At 40.6% G+C, this 24449-nt stretch overlaps 1 protein-coding gene and 1 gene segment (V, D, J or C); both read right to left on the bottom strand.

Moving 5' to 3' along the window:
- Nucleotides 1-83: 83 nt before the first annotated feature.
- LOC141803280 (uncharacterized) overlaps nt 84-24449 on the bottom strand; it is a 29388-nt gene continuing 5022 nt past the window's right edge. The window contains exons 5-8 of the mRNA XM_074687241.1: nt 22910-24219; nt 16778-17768; nt 3727-3906; nt 84-2495 (exon numbers count right to left, since the gene is read on the bottom strand). Coding sequence (XP_074543342.1) covers nt 1432-2495; nt 3727-3906; nt 16778-17768; nt 22910-24219 — 3545 coding nt within the window. The 3' untranslated portion in view covers nt 84-1431. The remainder of the gene's footprint in view (nt 2496-3726; nt 3907-16777; nt 17769-22909; nt 24220-24449) is intronic.
- Nucleotides 9323-10656, bottom strand: LOC141802862 (Ig kappa-b4 chain C region-like). The segment is given in 2 exon segments: nt 9323-9707; nt 10586-10656. A coding segment is annotated over 1 exon segment (249 nt).

Genomic DNA, 24449 nt, shown 5'->3' with positions numbered 1-24449 from the left:
ATATTTTTGAAAAGCGGTTTCTTCAAACTTAACACAATGTCTGGAAGGTTTGAAGCTCTATTATATATTATAACATTTTCTGAAACATTCACATTATGTTTTGTAATGCGATGGTGTTTTAAAGGTAGAGTCTGCAGGATATTCTTTAAACATAAATAATCAACTTTTACAGGATAATGCTGCTCAGTTGTCTCCTATGGGCCTCTATACATGTGTTTCAGTGTCAGTATCTGCCTCAACCCCCATCCCATGTCTCTTTGTTGATGTTTAGGTTGTATCGGGATGTTTCTGGACGTAGAGTAGACGTGGCAATGAGTTCCTGGTAGCGAGTGGAAGAAGCTAATCAGAGTAGCTAGGATAGTGGATGCAGCTAGGAGACAGAAAAACACAACCAAAGTTAAATGAAGCGCCGAACAGATAAGGTTTTTCACTAAAAGAGGGTGAAGCTTGTGCAAGTTAGCTTCCTGCTAACCAGCTTTGTGTCAATTCCTGCGATTAGCTTGTATTACCATGCTAAGTCAGGTACACGGCTTTTGAGTGTCTCCAACATAGAAACATGATGCTACAGGTGGTTGCTGGGCTACACGCTGCTTTGGTCTGGGCTGTGGGTGTGCGCTGCAGCTGGCACTGAGCCAAGGAGGAGGGGCCAAGTTTGAATTTGTGTTTAGTAACAACACAAAGCTGGAAACTGCTATTCCCATGTCACTGTGTGTTCTTATATATTATGGAAGGGATGTGGAAAATTCCTGCAGATCCTACCTTTAAATTTCATGATCACTTCCTGTTCCAGTAACTGTAACAGTATAAGTGTAGCAGTAACAATGAAAGGCTCTAATAAACTCACATGAAGACGCCAAACAGCTTCCAGTCACATTAAACAGTTTTCAGATTTTCACATGACAAACATATGTAATCGTCCGTAATCGTCTTCCATCAGCTGCTTCTTCTGATACTCACAGCAGAGCAGCTGGAGGGTTTCCCTTCTGTGTGAACTTTATCTACCAGCCAAACTCTTTCAGGTAAATCTTTCAACACATTTTTTTTTTTCTGCTCGCTATCTTCTTCTACTTTCTCTACTTTGATCCTGCTCTTAAGTTTCTCTCTGTTCATTTATCACTTGCATATTCTTATGACTCTATTATAGTTGGTATAGGAGAAAACAGGAAATACTTCAGATGCCTCTCCAGTACGCTTGCACTTTGTCACACCATCAGATTTGTTAGGTTTCAATTGAATATGTTAGAAACGTCTGCAGATATTAATAAACACAGAACAAATGAAGCGTTTTTGTCATTTTTAACACCATCTCTGCTTATATACCACAACTCTTTTGGTTTAGGATACATCGTAATTATGATGCTAATAAAAAGCTTGAATTAAATACAAAATAAATACCAAATATAATAACATACTTTTAAAGCCAGCCTTCTTTTAGCAGCACCACGCTCCGCTGCTCTGGATGATGAAGGATTTCTCCCCGCTGTGCAGGGCCATATGTTTCGTCACACTTTCTTTATGCGTAAATCTTTTGCTGCACACAGAGCAGCCAAATGGTTTCTCCCCCGTGTGGGTTAACATGTGTTTAGTCAGGTTTCCGCTCTGGGTGAACCTTTTACCGCACACGGAGCAGCTGAACGGTTTCTCCCCTGTGTGAATTCGCATGTGGGTGTTTAGACTACCCTTCTGGGTGAACCCCTCACCACACTCGGCGCAGCTAAAGGGTTTCCCTCCTGTGTGAACCAGCACGTCACTGTGGGTCTGAGCATTCTTACTGCAGCTGGTAGGTTCCTCCCCCGTGTGAATTCTCATGTGTTTGGTGATATTTTTCTTATGCTTAAATCTTCTCCCACACTCTGGGCAGCTGAAGGGTTTCTCCTCACTGTGCACTACTCTGTGGTTGTTCATGCTTCCTCTTGAATTAAACCCTTTCCCACACTTAGAGCACACGAATGGTTTCTCTCCCGTGTGGATGATCATGTGTTGGGTCAGAGGGTATTTACGGGAAAATCTTTTACCACAGGTAGAGCAGCTGAAGGGTTTCTCTCCCGTGTGAGTCATCATGTGTTCATTCAGATGTCCGTTTCTTTTAAATGTTTTACCGCAGAGAGAGCAGCTGAGTGGTTTCTTACTCAGCTTCGGTCTCCTCACTTCGTTGTTCTTCAGAAAATTAAAACCTGGCTGATGATTTGTCATTTCTTTACGCGTACCGCCACCGTCTTCAGTCTGGGGATCAGAAGAGACCTCACTTCTTCCCAGGTGTTCAGATTGTCTCTGATGAAGCTGTGATGACTGAGCTTCCTCTTCCTCATCTTCCCTTGTCACAGGGACAGGAGTGAAAGGGAACTTGGTGGTATCAGCCTCCTCCAGCCCTTGAAGCCTTCCTCCCTCCTCTTGCTCCTCTTTAATGTGCAGAAACTCAGAGTCCTCCTGCTGCTGCTCAGGAGGTAGAGGCTTTTCATTTGTCACCGATGGCTGCTGGACATCTGCAGGAAGCACTGAGAAACACACAGACATGAGAAATTCTTTGCTCATGGTTAGGCCTGTCACGATAATCAATAAATCAATTAACCAAACGATGAATAAAAATGTCCTCGGTAAGTTTGCCAGCCTTGATAAACCGACACGTGCATGCATGTTTGTTTTCCTCCTCTCTTTCCACCAAAGAGGCTGAATGAGAAGATGGCTCACTACGTCTATCTTTCCTAACATCGGGGTGCATAGGTTCTATAGCGGATTTAGCAGATTTATAGCAGAGTGAGCATCTGTCAAAAATGTGATCTTTGGGGTGAAGACAGGGCTGCTCGTACACACGGAGAGAGCTGAAGCGAGCGTCCAGAGGGGTAAGGTAGAAAGTAAGGTAAAGTAAAGTAAATAGAAATAAAAGCTCCAAATGGTGGGCGCTCAAAGACAGCTACATTGCCAAAGAAATGCAGCCCTTCAATACGGTTGAAAGCCAGAAATGTTAAAAATGTTTGACAGACAGTACGGATTGACTGGGAAAAAGTACATGTTACAAACAATTCAGGAACTGTATAAACTCCCTTTTATTTAGGCTATAGTTTTTATTGTTGTTTTCTATTTTGGAGTTTCATTTTTTCTTTAGAGACAGGGTCTATGTTTTATTGTTTTTGATTAGTATTAATTATTTTCATTGACATGTATTTTTTTCTAAAAGAGAGTCCATTTCATTTTCATTATTTTTTTTTCTCTTTCTTGTTTGTTAAATTTATTACATTTTTTGTTTAATTTATTTTATTTAAAAGATCCTGACCTTTTATTTACAGTTAAATACTCTTAAAAAATTCAAGTTTCTTGCTTTTGATATGGTGCACTCACTTTATTATCCCATTTATCATAATTACATCAATGAAAAAATGGGAAAAAAAAATCAAAATAATATTGACAATAATATCGTTTATTGGCAATAATATTTTGCAAAATTATCGTCTAACAAAATTTATCGTGACAGGCCTACTCCTGGTTGATTAAGACAGGATAAAACTGAAACTTATTTTACTCTGATTTTGGTCTTTGTTAATCAAACAAAGAAAGCAGACTTTACCTGCTGTTTTTGAAAAGATAACATTAGCTGTGGCTAAATAAGAGCTGACTGAGTAATCATCTGCTTCATGTAATAAAAACAGGAACATAGAGTGCCTGGAAACACTGACAGCTAGATCACTGAAGGTCTGCAGGAGGATTTTTTAATGAAGACACAGATCTCACCTGCTCTCTGCCTCTTTTTACCAGGTGTTACAATCACAACCAGCAGTTTTCCTCTTCGCTCCTCTTCGGACGGAGCTGAGCTTCGTCTCTCATCGTGTCTGTGAGCCGCAGCGAGCAGCCGCTGTTTGAACAAATCTTTCAGATCCTGAAACCCGGACATCTGACCCACATCCGGGATTCAGAGCAGGACCAGCAGAAACGAAGGCTGACAGATTTATTTTAAACCGACTCTGCTCATACAGGACGCTGCTTCATCTGCGCTACACGGAAGCCAGGGAGCAAGACTCGGGAGCTAAATATGCAGTGGCCTTCAAAATAAAAGCACATCTTCAAGCGTTAAATCCGGTAATGTGTAGATAGGGTAATTATGGAAATCAACAGGTGTGACTTCTTTATCGTGCCTCTTATGTCTTGGTAAAAAATGAATAAATAAATAAATAAGTAAATAAAAAATGGATAGATTTAATGAATGAATGAATAAATAAATAAATAAATAAATAAATAAATAAATAAATAAATAAATAAATAAATAAATAAATAAATAAAAAGTATGGCAGTTAATGATGCATTCTTATGAAAGAGATTTAGGGCCACTAGGAAATTATATTGTTCAATATTTTTCTGTTATAATAGTAATAATAATAATAATAATAATAATAATAATAATAATAATAATGATAATAATAATAATAATAATAATAATAATAATAATAATAATAATAATAATAATAGTACTAGTGATAATAATAATAATAGTAATAATAATAATGAAATAATAATAATAATAATAATAATAATGATAATAATAATAATAATAATAATAATTATTATTATTATTATTATTATTATTATTATTATTATTATTATTATTATAATTATTATTTATTTTATTTTTTTCCATTTTTATTATTATCATTTCTATTACATTAAACTCAGAATTTTGATGAATCCAAAATCCGATTTTTGCTCTCTTTATGCTGTCCCTTAAGAAACCTTCAGGATTTAAAGAAACAAAAACAAAACAAACAACAACAAAAATTCTTTCCCTTTATTTCACGGTCTTTGTTTTAGCTTCTGCCCCTTTGGTGCTTGTGGTAAACAGATTTTTTTGCCATCTGAACATGCACATGTTAAATCACACAGGAGAGAAACCTTTGGCTGCTCAGAGTGCAGTAAAAGATTTAACTGTAAAGGAACTTTGACCAGACACATGTTAATGCACACAGGAAAACCCTTCAGCTTGCTTCGTGTGCAGTAAGAGATTTTCACAAAACCACAAACTGATCACTCACATGAAAACTCACACAAGAGAAAAATCCTCTGCTCTGACCATCAGTGGAGTCCAGACTGACGCTGCAGCAGTTTACTACTGAAAAGGAGAATTTGCTACAAGCCATTATGAATAGTTGGTTCATTCACATAAAAAAAATACACTTTGGATATGAGAAAAGGGACAACTCTAGTTCGGAAGTAACCTAAACAGCATCCTGTAGGTGGCAGCAGAGGAGAGTGAAGCTAGTCTCTGTAAGATCAGATGAAACTGGTCTCAAGCTTTTATTTCCTCCTTTGAGCTCAGTGAAGGAGGAAACACATCACTGCTGAACCATGACAGCAGACAGGTTTCAGGTCTTAAAATAAAAAGTAATAAGTGCCATTTTGTTCTTGTGACAGATCAGAATTTGATTATCAAAATATAAGACTGTCTCAATAAGTTTTTTTTTCTGTGCAGAGAAACTAGATGCATTTTTTTTTATCGGAAACTACTTAAGGTTTGTAATACACTGATGTCAGTAATTTCCATAAAGGAAGAGTTTGCATCAGCAGCAGCATGCTCCAGTGCTCTGGGAGAGTTTATAGTCCTGAGAGTTGAACACTGGATGACTGACAGCTGTCCTTCATCACAACACAAGACAGACAAATCCTCCTCCTCCTCCTCCTCGTCCTCCTCCTCGTCTTCATCATCAAAGCATGACTGTGAGCTGCGTCCTCATCTGGACTCTCCTCTGCTGCTGCTTCACAGGTAAAGTCCAGAGAATCAAAGTCCTCTCCTCTATCAACATCCGTCCCTCTGAAAAGAAGCCCACAAAAGCCTGACTCTGCTTTCTGTTTTTGTCTCTGTATCCTCAGAGTCCAGAGGACAGGTCACAGTGACACAGCCTGCAGCAGTCAGCTCCAATCCAGGAGAGACCGTCACCATCTCATGTAGGACCAGTCAGAATGTTCGCACTGGGGGTAACTTCCATTTTATGGCGTGGCACCAACATAAAGACGACGACAACCCCAAAATGCTCATTTACTTTTCTAGCTCTCGAGTATCAGGGATATCAAGTCGTTTTTCAGGCAGTGGATCTGGATCAAACTTTGCTCTGAGCATCAGCGGAGTCCAGACTGAAGATGCAGCAGTTTACTACTGTCAGGGTGCATTCACTGTGAATGGTCGGTTTGTCTTCACACAGTGAAAAAGTGTCGTACAAAAACCCTCCCTCAGTCAGACTGAACAGAAACTGAACTGACAGCTGCAGCTGGAAGCTTCAGCAGAGACTGACACACTTCACTGAGGAAACACACATTTCTTGATGCCAAAGACCATCTATAATTAAACCCTACATAAATCAGTGTTTGAGTTTTCACTTATAAGCCATCTATCCAAAAGCATTGTTCTGAATTCCCATAATCTACCTAAAGGGGGCATATCGTCTCATAGTAAAGTGTGGTATTGTGGTCAGGTAGTGCCGAAGATGCTCCTCAGAGGTCTTCTACACGTGCTCTGCTCAGTCAATTTGCTTTCTGATCTAAGTGTTGATATTTCAGCAGCATATGAGTGAACAAAACCTAGACCGTATGACTGAGACCAAAAGACTGTTGAGACGATTTGTCAGGAAAAGATGAAGCACCGCAGTTGATGAGAAGCTGAGATTCCTGTTTCTGCATCACTTTCATTTGAGCTCTTTTTAGAAGACAACAGTCTCACAAGTTTTAACCAGAGGCAATCCTACAACCTGGCAATGCCTCAAATGCACAAAGACTGAGATCTGTTTTTAACCTGAGTACTGCGCCAGGTGCAGTGAAACCCAGGTAGCCTTGATTAACATTAGACCTCAAACCTGAAGTCTTGCTGATTCCAGGAAAATGTCTGCAAATGAAAATAATTCAGCAAGGTGTCAGGGTTCTTCATGGAAGCCAACTTTTCTTTTCTCACTGACAGTCTTAAGCTGTCTTCAGGCTAACCTGTGACATTTATCTTTTTAAAGGTAAGTGGTTAGCTTACATGCTGACGCTTTCCTGCTGTAAGCACACCTATGTACAGAATCAAAACTGGTTTTGTCTTTCTGCTTTAATACTTTGTTAGTTTACTTTTAGGCATTTTTGTGACAGGGTTTCAAACTATCTTTATTCACATTTACATCATTAAACTCAAAACAGGGCAAACACTTAGTCCAGAGCATTTCCATAGAGAGAGTTTGCATCAGCAGCAGCATGCTCCAGTGCTCTGGGAGAGTTTATAGTCCTGAGAGTTGAACACTGGATGACTGACAGCTGTCCTTCATCACAACACAAGACAGACATATCCTCCTCCTCCTCCTCCTCGTCTTCATCATCAAAGCATGACTGTGAGCTGCGTCCTCATCTGGACTCTCCTCTGCTGCTGCTTCACAGGTAAAGTCCAGAGAATCAAAGTCCTCTCCTCTATCAACATCCGTCCCTCTGAAATGAAGCCCACAAAAGCCTGACTCTGCTTTCTGTTTTTGTCTCTGTATCCTCAGAGTCCAGAGGACAGGTCACAGTGACTCAGCCTGCAGCAGTCAGCTCCAATCCAGGAGGAACCGTCACCATCTCATGTAAAACCAGTCATAACATTTACAATGTAAACTCCATGGCGTGGTACCAACAAAACAACGGAGGAACTCCTAAAATGCTCATTTATCACACCAACACTCGAGTATCAGGGATATCAAGTCGTTTTTCAGGCAGTGGATCTGGATCTAACTTTGCTCTGACCATCAGTGGAGTCCAGACTGAAGATGCAGCAGTTTACTACTGTCTGAGCCGTCACAACATCAACAGTGTTTGGTCTTTTACACAGTGAAAAATCATTGTACAAAAACCTCCCTCAGTCAGACTGAACAGAAACTGAACTGACAGCTGCAGCTGGAAGCTTCAGCAGAGACTGACACACTTCACTGAGGACACACACATATCATGCGCCCACATCTTATCAGGTACTCTCCCAGTAATACACCTGTATGCTGATGACATACAGTTGTACATTAAAAATCGTAATTTCTCACTTATTGAGTGTGATGAGTGATTTTGGTCTGATGTAAAGTCCAGATGAAAAAAACAACTGTTTTTTGACTTAAAACAGCTAAATTCTTATAGATTGGATTTTTAATCTTCACACGACCATGAGGATCCTTTTCAAATTAAGATGGATCATGAGGTGAAGGAAGTCAATTCAGTTAAGGTTACACTTTGGTGTTAAAATCAGCTCTAACTTAGAACTGGTCTTAAATTTTTGTTGAATTTTTTCAGTGAAACTCATTAAAGTTGATTCAGTTCCTAAAGGAAACAAAAATCTGAGGAATAACCTCGCTGAGAAATGATCAGACAACAGATTTTTGTTGGACCTGCTTTACCAACATAACTTTACCTCCTCTGTGTCCCAGTTGATCCAGTTTATTAACAAAGTGTGGAGAAGAGGATCATGGTGGACCACGTGAAGATACCAAAGCTCCGCTAAGCCTCATGGGAAAATATAAAGACCCAGCTGACTAACACACTCTTTAGAGTCTCACCTGGTAAATCTCTTATCACAGACGTGGAAACTAAAAGATGAGGTCCCTACCACAAACTGAGCAGTTGTACGGTTTCTCCTTCACAAGTTCTTATGTGATAAATTCAATAATTTCTATGATTAAAGCTTTTCTCATAAACCAGCCAGCTAAAGGGTTTCTCCCCAGGCTGGTTTCTCATGTGATCAGTGAAATATCTTCCAAATCTAAAACTCCCATCACACACTGAGCAGATGGAAAGTTTCGCTTTCATTTGCCTTCTCAAGCACACCACAAGCAGATGTTGGGATCTACCTCCACTGAGAGCCTTTAATAGCCTGATTGATGAGTTCAGATCAAGTTGTTCACTGAGTCTTTGAGTGAAACAGTTTGATTCTTCTGTTCTCTGCATGGATGGTTCAGTCTTTTATTGATTGTTTCGTTTATTTTTTTTTTTCTTAAAGTGTTTAATTTAAGTCATTTTTCCCCCTCTCTTCTCCCAGTGTTGTTGTTTCATATCTATTGCAAAGGGGCGCTAGGTAGCTGGCAGCTCCTAGGTTTATCCCATTTCTGTTTTTTTGTTTTCTTATATATCTTGGAAGGGATGTAACTGAAATGACATTTCCCCTCAGGGATCAATAAAGTTTTCTGATTCTGATTCAAATCCAGTCTGATTGCTGCTGATGATGAACAGATAAAACTGTGTGTCAGACTTTCTGTATCTCAACAATGATGCAAACACAAACGTTATTCTTGAGCCACAGATTTTTATTGTCTGTTAATAAAAGATAAAGAAAACAAAAAGCTGCTGAATGTTTGTGCTAAAAGACGTGAAATAAAGACAGAGACAAAGTTAAAGACAGAGCAGAGTCCCACTTAGTCAGGACTAGAGACACTGGTCTCTGATCAGAGTCTCTGAGACCGGAGCCTGGCAGCCCTGGGTGGCCTCACAGGTCACTGAGGTCACCTTCTCCCACTGGTCTGCAGGGAGCCTCAGGGTGCTGCTCCAGCTGTATACACCGTCCTCCTCCAGCACAGCAGGGCTCCTGCTCTGCTCCCAGCTGATGCTGCTGCTGCCGTCCACCTTCCAGGCCAGACTCCAGCCTGAGGGGAAGCCCTTGTTGGCCAGGCACATGAGCGTGGCCTTCCCCTGCTGCTGCAGCTCCTCTGTGGAGGGGGGCAGCAGCGTCAGGGTGGGACGGACATCACCTAGGAGGGACAAAGCAATCAGCTTAGGACACACCTCTCTGAGAGCAGATCTCCCTGGAGGACTTTGTTACAGATGTTGTTTCTGCTCCACCACTCACTGACTCATACATTGTTTCACTTCCCTCCAAGAAACTTCTCATGCACATCAGCACAGAAAGAGAGAACCATCATTCAGCTGTAAAACCCCCCAAAAATATGTTTAACGTCATCTTTTTTCAGCAAAACTGTAAATATGCCTTATAATATATCTTTATCTCTATTTTTTCATCCAAATCTGAAACTTTTACAGAGAAATGTGAACATCCAAACTGGATGAATTAGTGTTATTTAGACCAGAAGAGAAGAGCAGTCATCATCAATCATTAGGGATGGGTACCTTTCACATTTGAAACAATTCAGTACAGATGCCGGGTACCTGGCAACTGGTACCGCTACTTAACAGTACCAATTTTTGGTACTTTTTTGTGTTTATGTGGTAAAAAAAATCAATTTCACATATTTATTTTTCAATATATAGCCTTGCAATGCTGTGTTCATGTCCAGCACGGAAAACCACCTTCTCTTCCACTCCCTCAGACACAAGGATGCATTTCGGTACCTAAACATGATACCTTTTGATTTTACGTGAAACAATACTTGGTACTTTTCACAGAATTTGGTCAGTACCTATAAAAGTACCTAATTTAGTCCCCATCCCTATCGATCATCACACAAGATGAGCTGAAATCCAGGAGAAAACAGACCGACTAAACCTTTGGAAACACACAAACACTCTAAAAAAGCTTGACTCACTCAAATACATTTCTCCCCTTTAACGTCCAGAAACTGAGTCTTGAAGCTGAATTTTAAAAAAAAAGAAGATTTGTGCAGAAACTTACTTCCAACATGCAGTCTGGTTCCTCCACCGAACGTGTACCACAGTGATACAAAGTCATTGAGGCGCCGTACAAAAACCTCTGACTGTAGAGAGACACGGCTCTCTGACTCTGACACAAACAAAGTCTCCTCAATCACTCTGTAAAGACTTTCAAGATCAAATGAAGCAGATAATAAAACATAAAATCAATATTTTTGGCCAAGCAAGTTTTCTACAGACACATTTGTTCTGAAATTATATAAAATTCAGTTTCACCTCTGTGAGATAAATACAACTGAAGAAGTCTCTGAAAAAGATTAATTTACAAGCATGACCTTAAAAAAATGAAACTTATGTCTCTGCTGTTTAATCAATTAATTTATTGATCCTTCATGGATGTAATAATCAGGAAAATCTGAGTTCCTGAAGGAGTCAGTCAGAGCATTTCCATAGAGAGAGTTTGCATCAGCAGCAGCATGCTCCAGTGCTCTGGGAGAGTTTATAGTCCTGAGAGTTGAACACTGGATGACTGACAGCTGTCCTTCATCACAACACAAGACAGACAAATCCTCCTCCTCCTCCTCCTCCTCCTCCTCCTCCTCCTCCTCGTCTTCATCATCAAAGCATGACTGTGAGCTGCGTCCTCATCTGGACTCTCCTCTGCTGCTGCTTCACAGGTAAAGTCCAGAGAATCAAAGTCCTCTCCTCTATCAACATCCGTCCCTCTGAAATGAAGCCCACAAAAGCCTGACTCTGCTTTCTGTTTTTGTCTCTGTATCCTCAGAGTCCAGAGGACAGGTCACAGTGACTCAGCCTGCAGCAGTCAGCTCCAATCCAGGAGGAACCATCACCATCCAATGTGCAAACAGTCAGAGTGTAAATGGCTGTGGCGGATTTTTTTGTGTGACCTGGTTCCAACAAAAGGATGGAGAACCTCCTAAACGTCTCATTTGTCGTGCCAGCTCTCGAGAATCAGGGACACCAGATCGTTTTTCAGGCAGTGGATCTGGATCTAACTTTGCTCTGACCATCAGTGGAGTCCAGACTGAAGATGCAGCAGTTTACTACTGTTTAAGTTTTCACTACATCAACAGTGTCTATTTCTACACACAGTGAAAAAGCGTCGTACAAAAACCTCCCTCAGTCAGACTGAACAGAAACTGAACTGACAGCTGCAGCTGGAAGCTTCAGCAGAGACTGACACACTTCACACACATCCTGTTACTTTTCAACTTTTTCTTCTTCAAATCACATTATTTCTTATGACAGATACTTTAATATCAATCAATCAAAAAACAAACACAATGTAAAGACATGGACTTTGAAGCATTCTAAACTAACAGTCCAAAGACCTCTTCTCACTAAACTCAAAGTATCAACATGAAAATCCCATCATTTTTATACAAAAATGTCAGCACACAGTAAAATGACGGAAATAATTTGTTTTCAGTAAATAATACTGTAAATCAAAGATGCTTTGAGGAGGATCTGTTTTGATTGCACTCCCTCGCCACCTTGTGGCCTGGAGTCTCCTCACACTGTTGTTGATGACTTTTAGCAAGGTGTGTGTTTGTTTTGGAATTAGATGGAGGACGGATCAAAACACATTTTGTTTGTCCAAGACAACTTTTTAACTGGATACAACACACAGAGGTAAGGTATTTGTCAGTACGGTTATGAAGCGCTACGGTTGAAACGTGACATCAAGCAAATGTTGTAGTAGTTCGCTATATGTAGTGCTATCGGCAGCCATTGCTCTCTGCAACCCTGATGTCAGTATCTTACTGTTATTTTCAGTCAGAAAGTAATTTTTGTTGTGAGTGAGGAGGGAACCCAGTGGACATTAATATGTTGCACAGAGGGCACAGGCAAACAGTCAGTCATGGTTTTCTCCCTTTGGATCTCACTCCCTCACAACATCATTGACACCGCTGACCCTACCACCTTCAAGACTTAATTTATATCTCACCTCTTACTCTTCCACAAAACTTTCAACCTGTAATCTCTCTAAAAGCAGCGTATTTAGTGACATCCTGCCTGACCTCACTTTCTTTTGAATGAAACCCATCTTTTTTTATATATATAATAATTATATATCGTTTTTGGTTACGCTATTCCTGGTTAATTCCCATCCACCTTAACTGTGTGATGAGAAATGGTGAAGCGAAATTTCCCTCTGGGATTATTGAACTATATCTGATTCTAATTTGCATCAGCAGCAGCAGCAGCAGCATGCTCCAGTGCTCTGGGAGAGTTTATAGTCCTGAGAGTTGAACACTGGATGACTGACAGCTGTCCTTCATCACAACACAAGACAGACAAATCCTCCTCCTCCTCCTCCTTTTCTTCATCATCAAAGCATGGCTCTGAGCTGCGTCCTCATCTGGACTCTCCTCTGCTGCTGCTTCACAGGTAAAGTCCAGAGAATCAAAGTCCTCTCCTCTATCAACATCCGTCCCTCTGAAATGAAGCCCACAAAAGCCTGACTCTGCTTTCTGTTTTTGTCTCTGTATCCTCAGAGTCCAGAGGACAGGTCACAGTGACTCAGCCTGCAGCAGTCAGCTCTGATCCAGGAGGAACCGTCACCATCTCATGTAAAACCAGTCATGATGTTCGCTTCTGGAGCAACTACCATTTTTTGGCCTGGCACCAACAGAGACATGAGGGGACCCCCAAAATGCTCATTTACTATGCTACAAGTCGAGTACCAGGGACACCAGACCGTTTCTCAGGCAGTGGATCTGGATCTAACTTTGCTCTGACCATCAGTGGAGTCCAGACTGAAGATGCAGCAGTTTACCACTGTCATGGAGCATTTACTGTTAACAACCAGTACGTCTTCACACAGTGAAAAAGTGTTGTACAAAAACCTCCCTCAGTCAGACTGAACAGAAACTGAACTGACAGCTGCAGCTGGAAGCTTCAGCAGAGACTGACACACTTCACTGAGGACACACACATCCTGTTACTTTTTAACTTTTTCTGTTTTAATTAGCATTTTTTTCTCACAAATATATCCATAAAAAAATCATTTAACCATATTTTTTTTAAAGTCAAGCTATCTAACAGCTCTCTGTTCAGTTTAATCCAACACACCTTTTTCAAAAACCAATTCAACCCAAAGGTATCCTTTCACCAAACTAGATGTCTCAACATGAAAATCACGTCAGTTTTTTACAAACAGATTTATTTATTTATTTTTTAAAAAAAGAAAGTAAGGTCAGCACACTGTTAAACTTTTTAAAGTTAAATTGCAGTTATCAGGAGTTTGCATGTTCTTCCTGTGTATGTGTGGGTTCTCTCCGGCTTCCTCCCACAGTCCAAAAACACGCTCACCAGGTTAACTGGTCACTCTAAATTGTCCATAGGTGTGTGTGTGTGTGTGTGTGTTTGTGTAAATAGTTGCCTGTCTCTGTGTCAGCCCTGTGATTGGCTGGCGACCAGTCCAGGGTGTACCCCGCCTCTCGCCCAATGACAGCTGGGATAGGCTCCAGCCACCTGCGACCCTTAACAGGACAACAGTGGACTCACTGTTAAATAATAAATACAGCCAGATATAGTAGTTGAATTTACAATACACTGCTGTATTAATGTAAAAAAAAACAAAACAGAACAAAACAGAACTGTGTTTCACCTGTAGCAATTTCCCCAGCAAGTTGTCTCACTTCATTAAAACATCTTTCAGTCGTTCCTATTTTTAATTAAAGCTTGAGGTGCTGGCTTTCAAAATGTGTCCATCTCATTTTATTAATTATTGTATGAAAGAGGTTTTTAATCCATCAAAGACACTCTGACACATCGTAACAACCAACCCAGGGGTCTGCAACCTTTACTTTCAAAAGAGCTGTTTTGCCTCCGCTCACCTGGAGGACAGTCATTCAGGAGCCGCAAAATCTACTTTATCTTCACATTAAGACAAAAAAAAGTGTATAATCAGGTTAATAATTATCTAAATGAGAAGTTTTAGTGTTTATAAATTTGTACATGTGATTTCTAAGATTTTTATTTTCATAAATTTATTCAATTTAGTTTTCAATAAATTTGCAAATTTAAGAAAAAAAAAAGAAATTTGTAGTGTCATAGATTTTATAAAATTTGCAAAATTTGGAAATTAAAAAAAAAGATCAAAAATTTGCAAAATAAAAAATGAATTTAAAAAATGTGCAAAATTTCAAAGAAATTGATGAAATGTCATAAATTTGCAAAAAAAAACTAAATTATGCAATTTCAAAATTTTGCTTAATTTACAAAAATTGTAAAAACTTTCTAAAATTGCAAAGAAGAGGGGTTCATATAAACAATTTAAAAACTTGCAAAATCTTTCAAAAATGGGGAATTCTTTTTCTTAATTTGCAAAAATGTCAAAAATTGAAATGATTAAATAAAAAACCTACAAAAAAAAATCATGAAAAAATTAAAGCTTTGTTTCAACAGGTGATGCATTTCTAGTCCAAATTTATATTATGATTTTACTTAGTGTATGTGTCGTTTTCCTTAAAATACTAAAAGCCCTTTATCTTAATAATATTTTTAAAGCTACAAGGAGCCACTGCAAAGGAGTCAAAGAGCCACACGAGGCTCCAGAGCCACAGGTTGAAGACCCCTGAACCAACCACTTCAGGGGTGGGGGTTGTCTGTTTGCTTTGGCACAATATTAGTGTAACGCCAAAAATTTCCCATGATCCTCAGCTGTCAGCTGTAAATTACTTTACTAGGGAAAATTGTCAATTGAGACAATGGGCAAATCAAATATTCCCAGGAAACATGTTTTTTTAAGTGTTATACTGCTGAAACACAATATGGTAAATTACTGTTCTGCTAAAATTTACATCACAGTCTTACAGTGCAAATGAACATCTGAGGTAACTTTAGACTTTAAACTTATAAACTCAGATGATGAGGAGGAGAAATAAAAACACTGATGGAGTCAGTCAATGCATTTCCATAGAGAGAGTTTGCATCAGCAGCAGCATGCTCCAGTGCTCTGGGAGAGTTTATAGTCCTGAGAGTTGAACACTGGATGACTGACAGCTGTCCTTCATCACAACACAAGACAGACAAATCCTCCTCCTCCTCCTCCTCGTCTTCATCATCAAAGCATGACTGTGAGCTGCGTCCTCATCTGGACTCTCCTCTGCTGCTGCTTCACAGGTAAAGTCCAGAGAATCAAAGTCCTCTCCTCTATCAACATCCGTCCCTCTGAAATGAAGCCCACAAAAGCCTGACTCTGCTTTCTGTTTTTGTCTCTGTATCCTCAGAGTCCAGAGGACAGGTCACAGTGACTCAGCCTGCAGCAGTCAGCTCCAATCCAGGAGGAACCGTCACCATCTCATGCCGGACCAATCGTCCAGTTTATGTTTATAGCAGCCAGAGGCACCACATTTTGGCCTGGTACCAACAGAAGGATGGAGAAACTCCTAAACGGCTCATTATTTATGCTCACACTCGAGAATCAGGGATATCGAGTCGTTTTTCAGGCAGTGGATCTGGATCTAACTTTGCTCTGACCATCAGTGGAGTCCAGACTGAAGATGCAGCAGTTTACTACTGTCAGAGTTTTCATGCTTTCAGCAGTCAGGAGATGAGCACACAGTGAAAAATCATCGTACAAAAACCTCCCTCAGTCAGACTGAACAGAAACTGAACTGACAGCTGCAGCTGGAAGCTTCAGCAGAGACTGACACACTTCACTGAGGACACACACACACACACTTCTTTTTGACAGAAACATATTTTATCGTCCTTAACATGCTTGCCTAATTTTCTTTCTAAGCTCCTGTGTGACTGACACACAGGGATCCTGTTTCCCTCTGACCTCAGCCTCTGGTTTCTAAAGTCTTCCTAAATCTAAGCTCCTCTCTTGTGACAAGCCTCAGCCGTCTCACTCATGTTTCTTTAAACTCAAACCACCAAGTGAATCTGTGGTCATAAGCGCTGCAGCTTTAGGGTTTCTCCTGCCTTCGTGAATGACCCCTCATATTGTGAGACCTTTTACTGTTCTCAAAGCAGCTGATCGGTTTCTCTCCTGTGTGAAGCAGCATATGCAAAGTCAGATGTCCCTGTTGTTTAAATGAAGGCTTTGACCTTTATGTGACGACACATGGGAGAAGTCAGATTAGACTTCCTGTTAAATCTTTTACCACATGTAGAGCAGCCAAGGAGTTTCTCTCCATGATATTCTGTATGGCTTGTCAGATCAGACTTTTCTTTTCACCACAATTTGGTTTGCCGGCGGGTTTCCCTTCTTTATGCAGAGCCAAGTGAGTCTTCAAACTAAACTTTCTGCCAAATGTTTTACCACATTCAGAGCAGCTGAAGGGTTTCTCCCCGGTGTGAATCCTCATGTGTCTGTTCAGACTGGACTTCTCTGAAAACTGTTTTCCACACTCAGAGCAGTTAAATGCTCGCTCTCCTGTGTGCGTTATCATGTGTTTGGTGACACTGTATCTGTGATTAAAGCTTTTCCCACACACTGAGCAGCTGAATGGTTTCTCCACTTTATGAATTACCATATGTCTGGTCAAACAATCTTTAAACTTAAAACGTCTGCCACACTTGGAGCAGCTGAATGGTGTGCCTCTGGTGTGAATTATCATGTGTCTGGTCAGGTGACCATTACAGTTAAATTTTTTCCCGCATTCAGAGCAGGTGCAGGGTTTTTCTTCAGCATGCGTTATCATGTGCTGGGCCAGGTTTCCTTTTGTTTTGAATGTTTTTCCACAACTCGGGCAGGAAAAAGGATTATCTTCCCGGTGAACTTCCATGTGTCTGGCTAAAACATTTTTCAGTTTGAAAGATTTACCACACAGACGGCAGCAGCTGAATCTGTTTTCTTTCAAGTTTGTCAAACCGTTAGTGTTGTCTGTGGAGTCTGATCCTGAATGATCTTCTTCAGTCTCTCTCCCGTCACCACACTCATCCGTCTGGGGCTCTGAAGACTCTCCAATCTTCAGCTCGGTGCTCGGTGTTGATCCTCCCCAGTCCTCTTCATCAGCTCCTGTTTCCATCTGATCAGTTTGTCTCTGATGAAGCTGTGAGGACTGAGCTTCCTCTTCCTCATCTTCACTCTTCACAGGAAGAGAAGTGAATTGAGACTTGGTTTTGGTATCATCCTCCTCCTTTTCCTCTTTGATGAGCAGAGGTTTAGTTTCTCTCTGCTCCAGAATGCAGCTCCACTCCTGCTGCTCGTCTTTCATCGCTGACATCTGCTGGACGTCTGCAGGAAACAGTGAAGCACAGAAAGACGCATTGGCTCTGATTTATTAACTCTGCGTGGGAAAAAAAAAGCTTACGGCAATGTTCATATGCGATATGTGAAATGTACCTGGGCTAAACACAACGTCTGCCTGGTCAGGTATTGATAAATATGGCAGCTGAAAACAATCATACTCTAAAAACAACAACTGCCCTCTCCCTTCTTCTCTGTCTGACGTCCAGGTAGTTCTACGTTTCACTTTTTCTGTTCCCAAAATCTGACATAGACAAACATGGCCGCCCGTTTGTTATGTCTGCCTTTGTGAACTGGACCCACAGTTATGTTAATACAAAAAGTGTTTTTCTAACTTTTTCTACCTAATGCACAACACACTCTCTCTTTATGTTTTTTATGGGTTGTGTTCTCCTGGTGGGTCGCGGACGTCAGGGTCTAGTCAATCCCTGGAGCTGGTCGCTGGGTCTGCTGAAACTCTTGTAGCCTTTGTTGACCATCCAGGTTGGAGGTTATTCAGTCTGTATTAAGTCACTGAATCACGGTTGTGTCAAAAAAAAAAAAACATTTTCGGCCAGAATGAATTATTTAGATCATGTTCTTTCAATTGTCAATGCTTTTTTTGTGGTGATTATTATAAAGGCTGGTTGAAAATTCTCAATTTTAATGTTTTTTTCTAACCCTAGGGCAGTGGTTCCCAAACTTTTTGATATAAAAAAGCCCCATTTTTACATCACAAGTTTCTGGCGACCCCAAACATTTTTTCATGTAATACTTATATATATATAAAAGCAGGTTTTCTGACTCTGACTTTGTGTCCTGTTTGAAGCGTAGAAATACTGAAATGACAAGGTGACCAAGACCTGCCGGCTCAGATATTACATGATGCATTTTTTAAAACTTTTTTTTTTAATTATTATTTTAATAATTATTATTATTATAAGGGAAAATGTGTGGTGTTTTGATTTAAATGAAATGTATGTTCAATCATTAAAAAATATATTCGTTTTTTTTTAATCAATTGCTGGAAATTCCAGTCGACCCCATTTGAGTTTCAGGTGACCCCACGTGGAGTCGTGACCCCAAGGTTGAAAAAGACTGCCCTAGGGGATTGTGGGTAAGCAGATATTCATCTTTTTCTGCCATTTTGGTCCCATAACATGTAAATTGTTGTTCCCTAGTGGTTCTAAGGTGTAAAAAATTGCAAGATTATGATCAAAGTATTAAATGAGAGTAGTATTTCTATTATTATTATTACTATTATACTGAATTTCCCCTCAGGGATAAATAAAGTATTTTTCTATTCTATTCTATTAGTCATAACAATAGTAATTATAACAAATATTAGCGATATTAGTAAAGTATTGATATTAAAGAGAGTTTTATTATTAATGTTTGTGGTAGTAGTATTTTCTTTTCATAAGTGGTAGTAGTAATACTAGTGTTAGTGGTGGTAATAACCTTAGTAATAGTATTACTAACCATAGTATTAGTGTTTATAGTGGTAATCCTAGTATCCCGAGAGGTAGGAAGACAGAATCCAGAGGAGACAGTGTTAGTCTGGAGTGAGTAAAACAAAAATGAAGATTTTATATAGATGATCGTTCACTTGTTTTAAGATACTCCATGAAAAAAAAAGATGAAACGTCTTCCCAAACTCTTCTCAGTCCTGTTGTCTGTCCTGTCTGGATAGATGAGAATCTACTGGTACAACATGGAGGAGGGAGGGATGCATTACAGAAAAACACACTTCTCTGTGCGGGAGATCAACGCCACAGAAACATAGGTGGAGGGGAAGTAAGATTTGCTATTTGGCAGCTGGAAAAGTGGCTTTGAATAGAGCCAGAAAAACCAGTTGAGCAAGAAAATCACAAAGGCTGTTGGCAGCTGGATCTGACAAACAAAACTACAGCTGGAATATAATTTACACATCATTAATTTATACAGCAACCAACCAATCTGTGATATCCAACTATTGGAATCCACAAAGTAATTAATTATTTCTGTTCAGGTCCAGAACTTCGAAAAGATGATAGGAAGGATTAAAACAGCTCTGAAAAGAATCTGCAGTCAGACTCCAGCCTAGTTTACTTTTTCAGATGAAGTTGACAATATTATGTGGAGTGAAAAAAACATTTTTATTGTGAATCCTGTAACCAATACAGCTTCCTTAGAGAAATCCACCCCAAAAAGTTTGATCCTGCGTCCTTTACATGTTTCTTTGTAGACACCTTATTGTGGACACATACAGTCTATGGTTTTTATTAGCTGAAAACAGCCTCTCGAATCTATTGAAATAAAGATATATAACATTTAAAAAGTATCAATAAAGGATTTTCCTTGCTGCACCACACTTCTCTCTGATATAAAACTTTGGCACAGGGACTCAGACCTGGTGTGGGATTTCGAGGGGAGCTGAGAGTTTGGAGAGGCGTGCTAAAGTGCTCTGTAAGTTTAGCACTAGTCACACAGAAAAACAAAACACATTACAAGAGAAAGGCACATTAAACCCAGGTGGATAAAGCGTCCCAGACCATGAACCTCTTCATTAATCAGCTGGTGAAATCAAATGTCTGACCATGAGGAATCCTATCGATTTGTTTATATCTAGGAGATGCTGAATGATACTTTAGCATGAGCTAGCTGCGGCTAAAACTCTGTGCAGGGCTGTGATCGTCATCGAAAGTGCACAGCTCCCTCAAACACGAACAGAAAACTAGTTTGGAGCTGATGAAGAAAGCTGACCTGCTTTAAGCTGTGTCCTCTGGGGGTGGAGCTCCACTTCGTCGGGTCTGGACGGTGTTAGCTCTGACGGGCCTGTGTGGCCTCAGCGAGCGGAACGAGAGGAAAGAAGGAGCGGAAAAGAAAATCTGGATGGACGAGTATGATCAGTCTGCTGCTACAGGACTCTGGACTCTCCAAACAACCTGTGGAGCTCACCAAACACGTGGAACACGAAAAGCGTCTTCTTCTTCTGTTCAATTTATGGCAGACTACACGCAGCTAAAGTGTAATGCTGCCCCCTACAGGTCCTAACAAGTAATTTCACTGACCCAAACAACTACTGAAAGATAAATGGACGTAGCTTCCCTTGTTATCCCGGTGCCTCTGGAACCGGCTTTTAAAATCGTCTCGCGCGGCCACATCAGAAGTGGGCGGGCTTTAAGTCTCCACATTAACAGCCATAGGGCGGTCGTCAGTCACGTGAGCTGAGCTGTGCCTCTGATTGGGCGAACTCGTGCTCTTGCTATCTTCTGAACAGCCAAGTGAGGAAAAAAATTACCCCACTTACAGTGTGTTCCCAAAGTGAAATAAACGATTCAGACAGGAGTCACTTCCTGAACCAGGCGTTAAAAAGGTTTATGTCTAATTTGGATTTTTTTCTTTTTTTTTTACTTGGTGTATGTGACTTCTGGATCCAGCCTCAAGCGGACACTCAAAAAAGGGGATATATCATGCTTGTTTCTCCTTTTCACTATGCCAGACTAGGATGCCTGTAAAGCATTTCTGCCCTCAGTACAAGTCATTTAGTTCCTTCATTGCCCCACAATAGCGTTCTCAATATCCTCAGTTTAGGCTATTCTGAAGATCTCGTTGAAACGCTGTTATGAGAATGACCTCCAGTAACCTCGCAACGTCACAGCCCTTTGTGCTCTGATTGGTCAGTTCTATCAGAGGGGCGGAGGGGGTAGAGCCAGGGGGCGGTTTTTGCAGCATGGCAGTATTTACGAAACACATTGAATGGGGCAGACCGAGCGAGTTTGCTGTTTGCCAAAACTTCACCGTAAGGCATTGATAGCACTAATAAAATGGCAGAGTGTAGGATACGTCCTTTTGTATTGGACCCCGAGTCAGACCCGGACGGTTCTGCAGCTCAGGAGGAAGAAAATCCACCTGGACACAGATCATCTCAGGAAGCTTCAGTGTGGTGAGTCAAAGCGGTACTGTAACATGTATAGTTTATACGTGGAAATATAGGCAGACTTCACCAATAAACTATTTCTATAACAGGGCTCCATCCTGCTCCTTCACTTTTCTCTGTCTGTTTTATCCATCATGCTGAAAGTGTCGTCTAAAGATCGCCTCTACCGTCAGTTCCTCACTATGTTATTACCGCAGCATTATTGTGGTCCAGGTTCACAGTGCATGTCAGAACAAGCATGCAAATATCACAGTCTCACAAGTATTACCACGTCTGCTAAAACTACAGTGTTTTAACTGCTAATTCACCATGTAAAGCCGAGCTGCTCAGCAGAGCAGAGTCCCTGCATCCAGCACTCAGTCAGTCGGCTCTTGGTGGGTGTATCCCTCGGTGGTGGTTGTGTGACTAACTGACATCACAGAGGAGGAGCTACTTTATCAGATTACTCCATTAAAAGAAAGGATCCTCATGTCGTCACGAAGGTCGAAATCTCGCGGCCAACTGGCAATGACCTATTTTCAGAGGCATCAAATCTCGTTCTAGGATATCAGAAAAAAATACAATATTTCATTTTTTGAAAATTCAGGGGGTGTAAGGTCTTATTTCAAATTTATTTTATTATATGTAAGTATTAAATCAGGGGTCAGCATGATAAGTCCCCTCTAACACTTCAGCATTGTCTCATGTTTTTGACTGGAGATTGCCACTTTGACCGAAACTCAAAAACACAGTTTCACAGTTAATTTTATTTTCATTGTCAGTTATTAATCAAATAAAAAATGATAATTAAAAAATAGGCTCATCTGTTGCTTCTTCTTTTTCTGTCTTCTACTCATCCAAACAGAAAACTGAAGCTTGGTGAAATCATCACTGATTACAGTACAGTACATTCAGTTAAAACTAATACTCCTGTCAAAATATATCAAATCAACTTATAACTAAAGCTTAGTTACTGAAAATCAGTCAGAACAAAGATGATTGAATTACAATTATACATGAAAGAATAAATATTACTGACTTATTTGAACCCACTACAGCTCCTAATGTTTAAGGCAATTGTGCTTCTAACTCCAGCTGACTGGATAATGACAGTCAGAGCAGGGAAGTGATTCTTCATCAGGAGAACATCTCATCTCACTGACAACAACTGTAGAGTTTCTCAGAGTTTAAACCAGACTGATGCTTATAGATCATTAAATTCTGTCTTGATCTCAGACTCTGTCTCCATCATCTCCTGCCTCTTCTCCCTTCTCAGTTTGGTTTTGTTGAAGCTCTGAAGCCTGACCGCCCGCACACTCATGATTTTCATAGTGAGCCCACCAAGAGAACTTTTGGTCACACACATGGCAGCTGTAGAGGTTCTTCCTCCCTCCTGAGTGCATCAACATATGTGAGGTCAGATGCCATTTACGATAAAAGCTTTTACTGCACTCAGTGCAGCTATAGGGTTTCTCTTCTGTGTGAATGTGCATATGTGAACTCAGATGGGCTTGTTGTTTAAATGTTTTATGGCAAACAGAGCAGCTGAAGGGTCTCTCTCCTGTGTGAATCCTCATGTGTCTGGCCAGAAGGTGCTCATGTTTAAATTGTTTTTCACATTCAGAGCAGCTGAAGGGTGTCCCCTCGGTGTGAATCCTCATGTGTCTAGTGAGAAGGGACTTCTGGTTGAATCTTTTTCCACAATCAGAGCAGCAAAACGGTCTCTCCCCGGTGTGAATCCTCATGTGTATGTTCAGAATGTGCTTGTGTTTGAATTCTTTTCCACATTCAGAGCAGCTGAAGGGTTTCCCCTTGGTGTGAAGTTTCATGTGCCGGGCCAGTCTCGTTTCATCACAGTAGCTTTTGTCGCACTCAGAGCAGCTGAAGGGTTTAAGCTTTGAGTGATGCGGCATGTGAGCCATCAGATTAGACTTCCTGGTAAATCTTTTACCGCACTCGCAGCAGCTGAAGGGTTTCTCCTCTTTGTGCTTTGCCATGTGACGAGTCAGGTCAATTTTTTGGGCGAAGACTTTTCCACAATCGGAACAGCTGAATGGTTTCTCTCCAGTGTGAACTTCTCTGTGTATGATCAGATTGTTTTTTGATGTAAACTGTTTCCCACAGTCAGAACAGTCATAAATTTCACTGTCATCAGTCTCAGGGTCAGAGGAGTCTTCAATCATGACCTCAATCTCTGGTGTTGAAAAGCTCTCGGGATTTGAGACCATGTCTGGTTCTGGTCCTTCACAGTCCTCTTCACTGTCTCCTGTTTCCATCTTTTCAGTCTGTCTTTGGTTAAGCTGCAAGAGATGAGGTCTCTCCTCATCATCTTCAGCTTTCACTGCGACGACATTCACAGGGAGAGTGTTGGTATCATCCTCCTCCAGTCCCTGAAGCTGTTCTCCGTCCTGGATGGTCCCTGAGAATTCCTCCTGCCTCTCTTTAATGTGCTGGGGCTTAGTGTCCTCCTGGTCCAGACTGCAGCTCCACTCCTGGTGCCATGAAGGCTCCTCTTTCATCTGCAGCTGCTGGACGTCTGCTGGAAACTCTACAACACAGAGGAGACAAATCACAGTCAGCTGTGTTAAAAACCAAACTTAGGAAAGTTAAACTTATATAGTAAGACACGCTGTTCTTATTGGTTTACTTCTTTTATCATTAAATGTGTTTCCTGCAGAAGCACACACTCGATTTCTACACTTATCCTTCATCCTTCATCTTTCTTCCCTTTCTCAATAAATCATCATATTTGATATCTTATTTTGCCATGTTCTTGGA

This window comes from Halichoeres trimaculatus, unplaced genomic scaffold, assembly GCF_033239565.1.
Source record: "Halichoeres trimaculatus isolate MK-OKI-2021-1 unplaced genomic scaffold, fHalTri1.1 fHalTri1_scaffold_14, whole genome shotgun sequence".
NCBI classification, from domain to species: Eukaryota; Metazoa; Chordata; class Actinopteri; order Labriformes; family Labridae; genus Halichoeres; species Halichoeres trimaculatus.
Note: the sequence above shows the minus strand (reverse complement) of the source record. Positions and strands in the feature narration are given on the sequence as shown.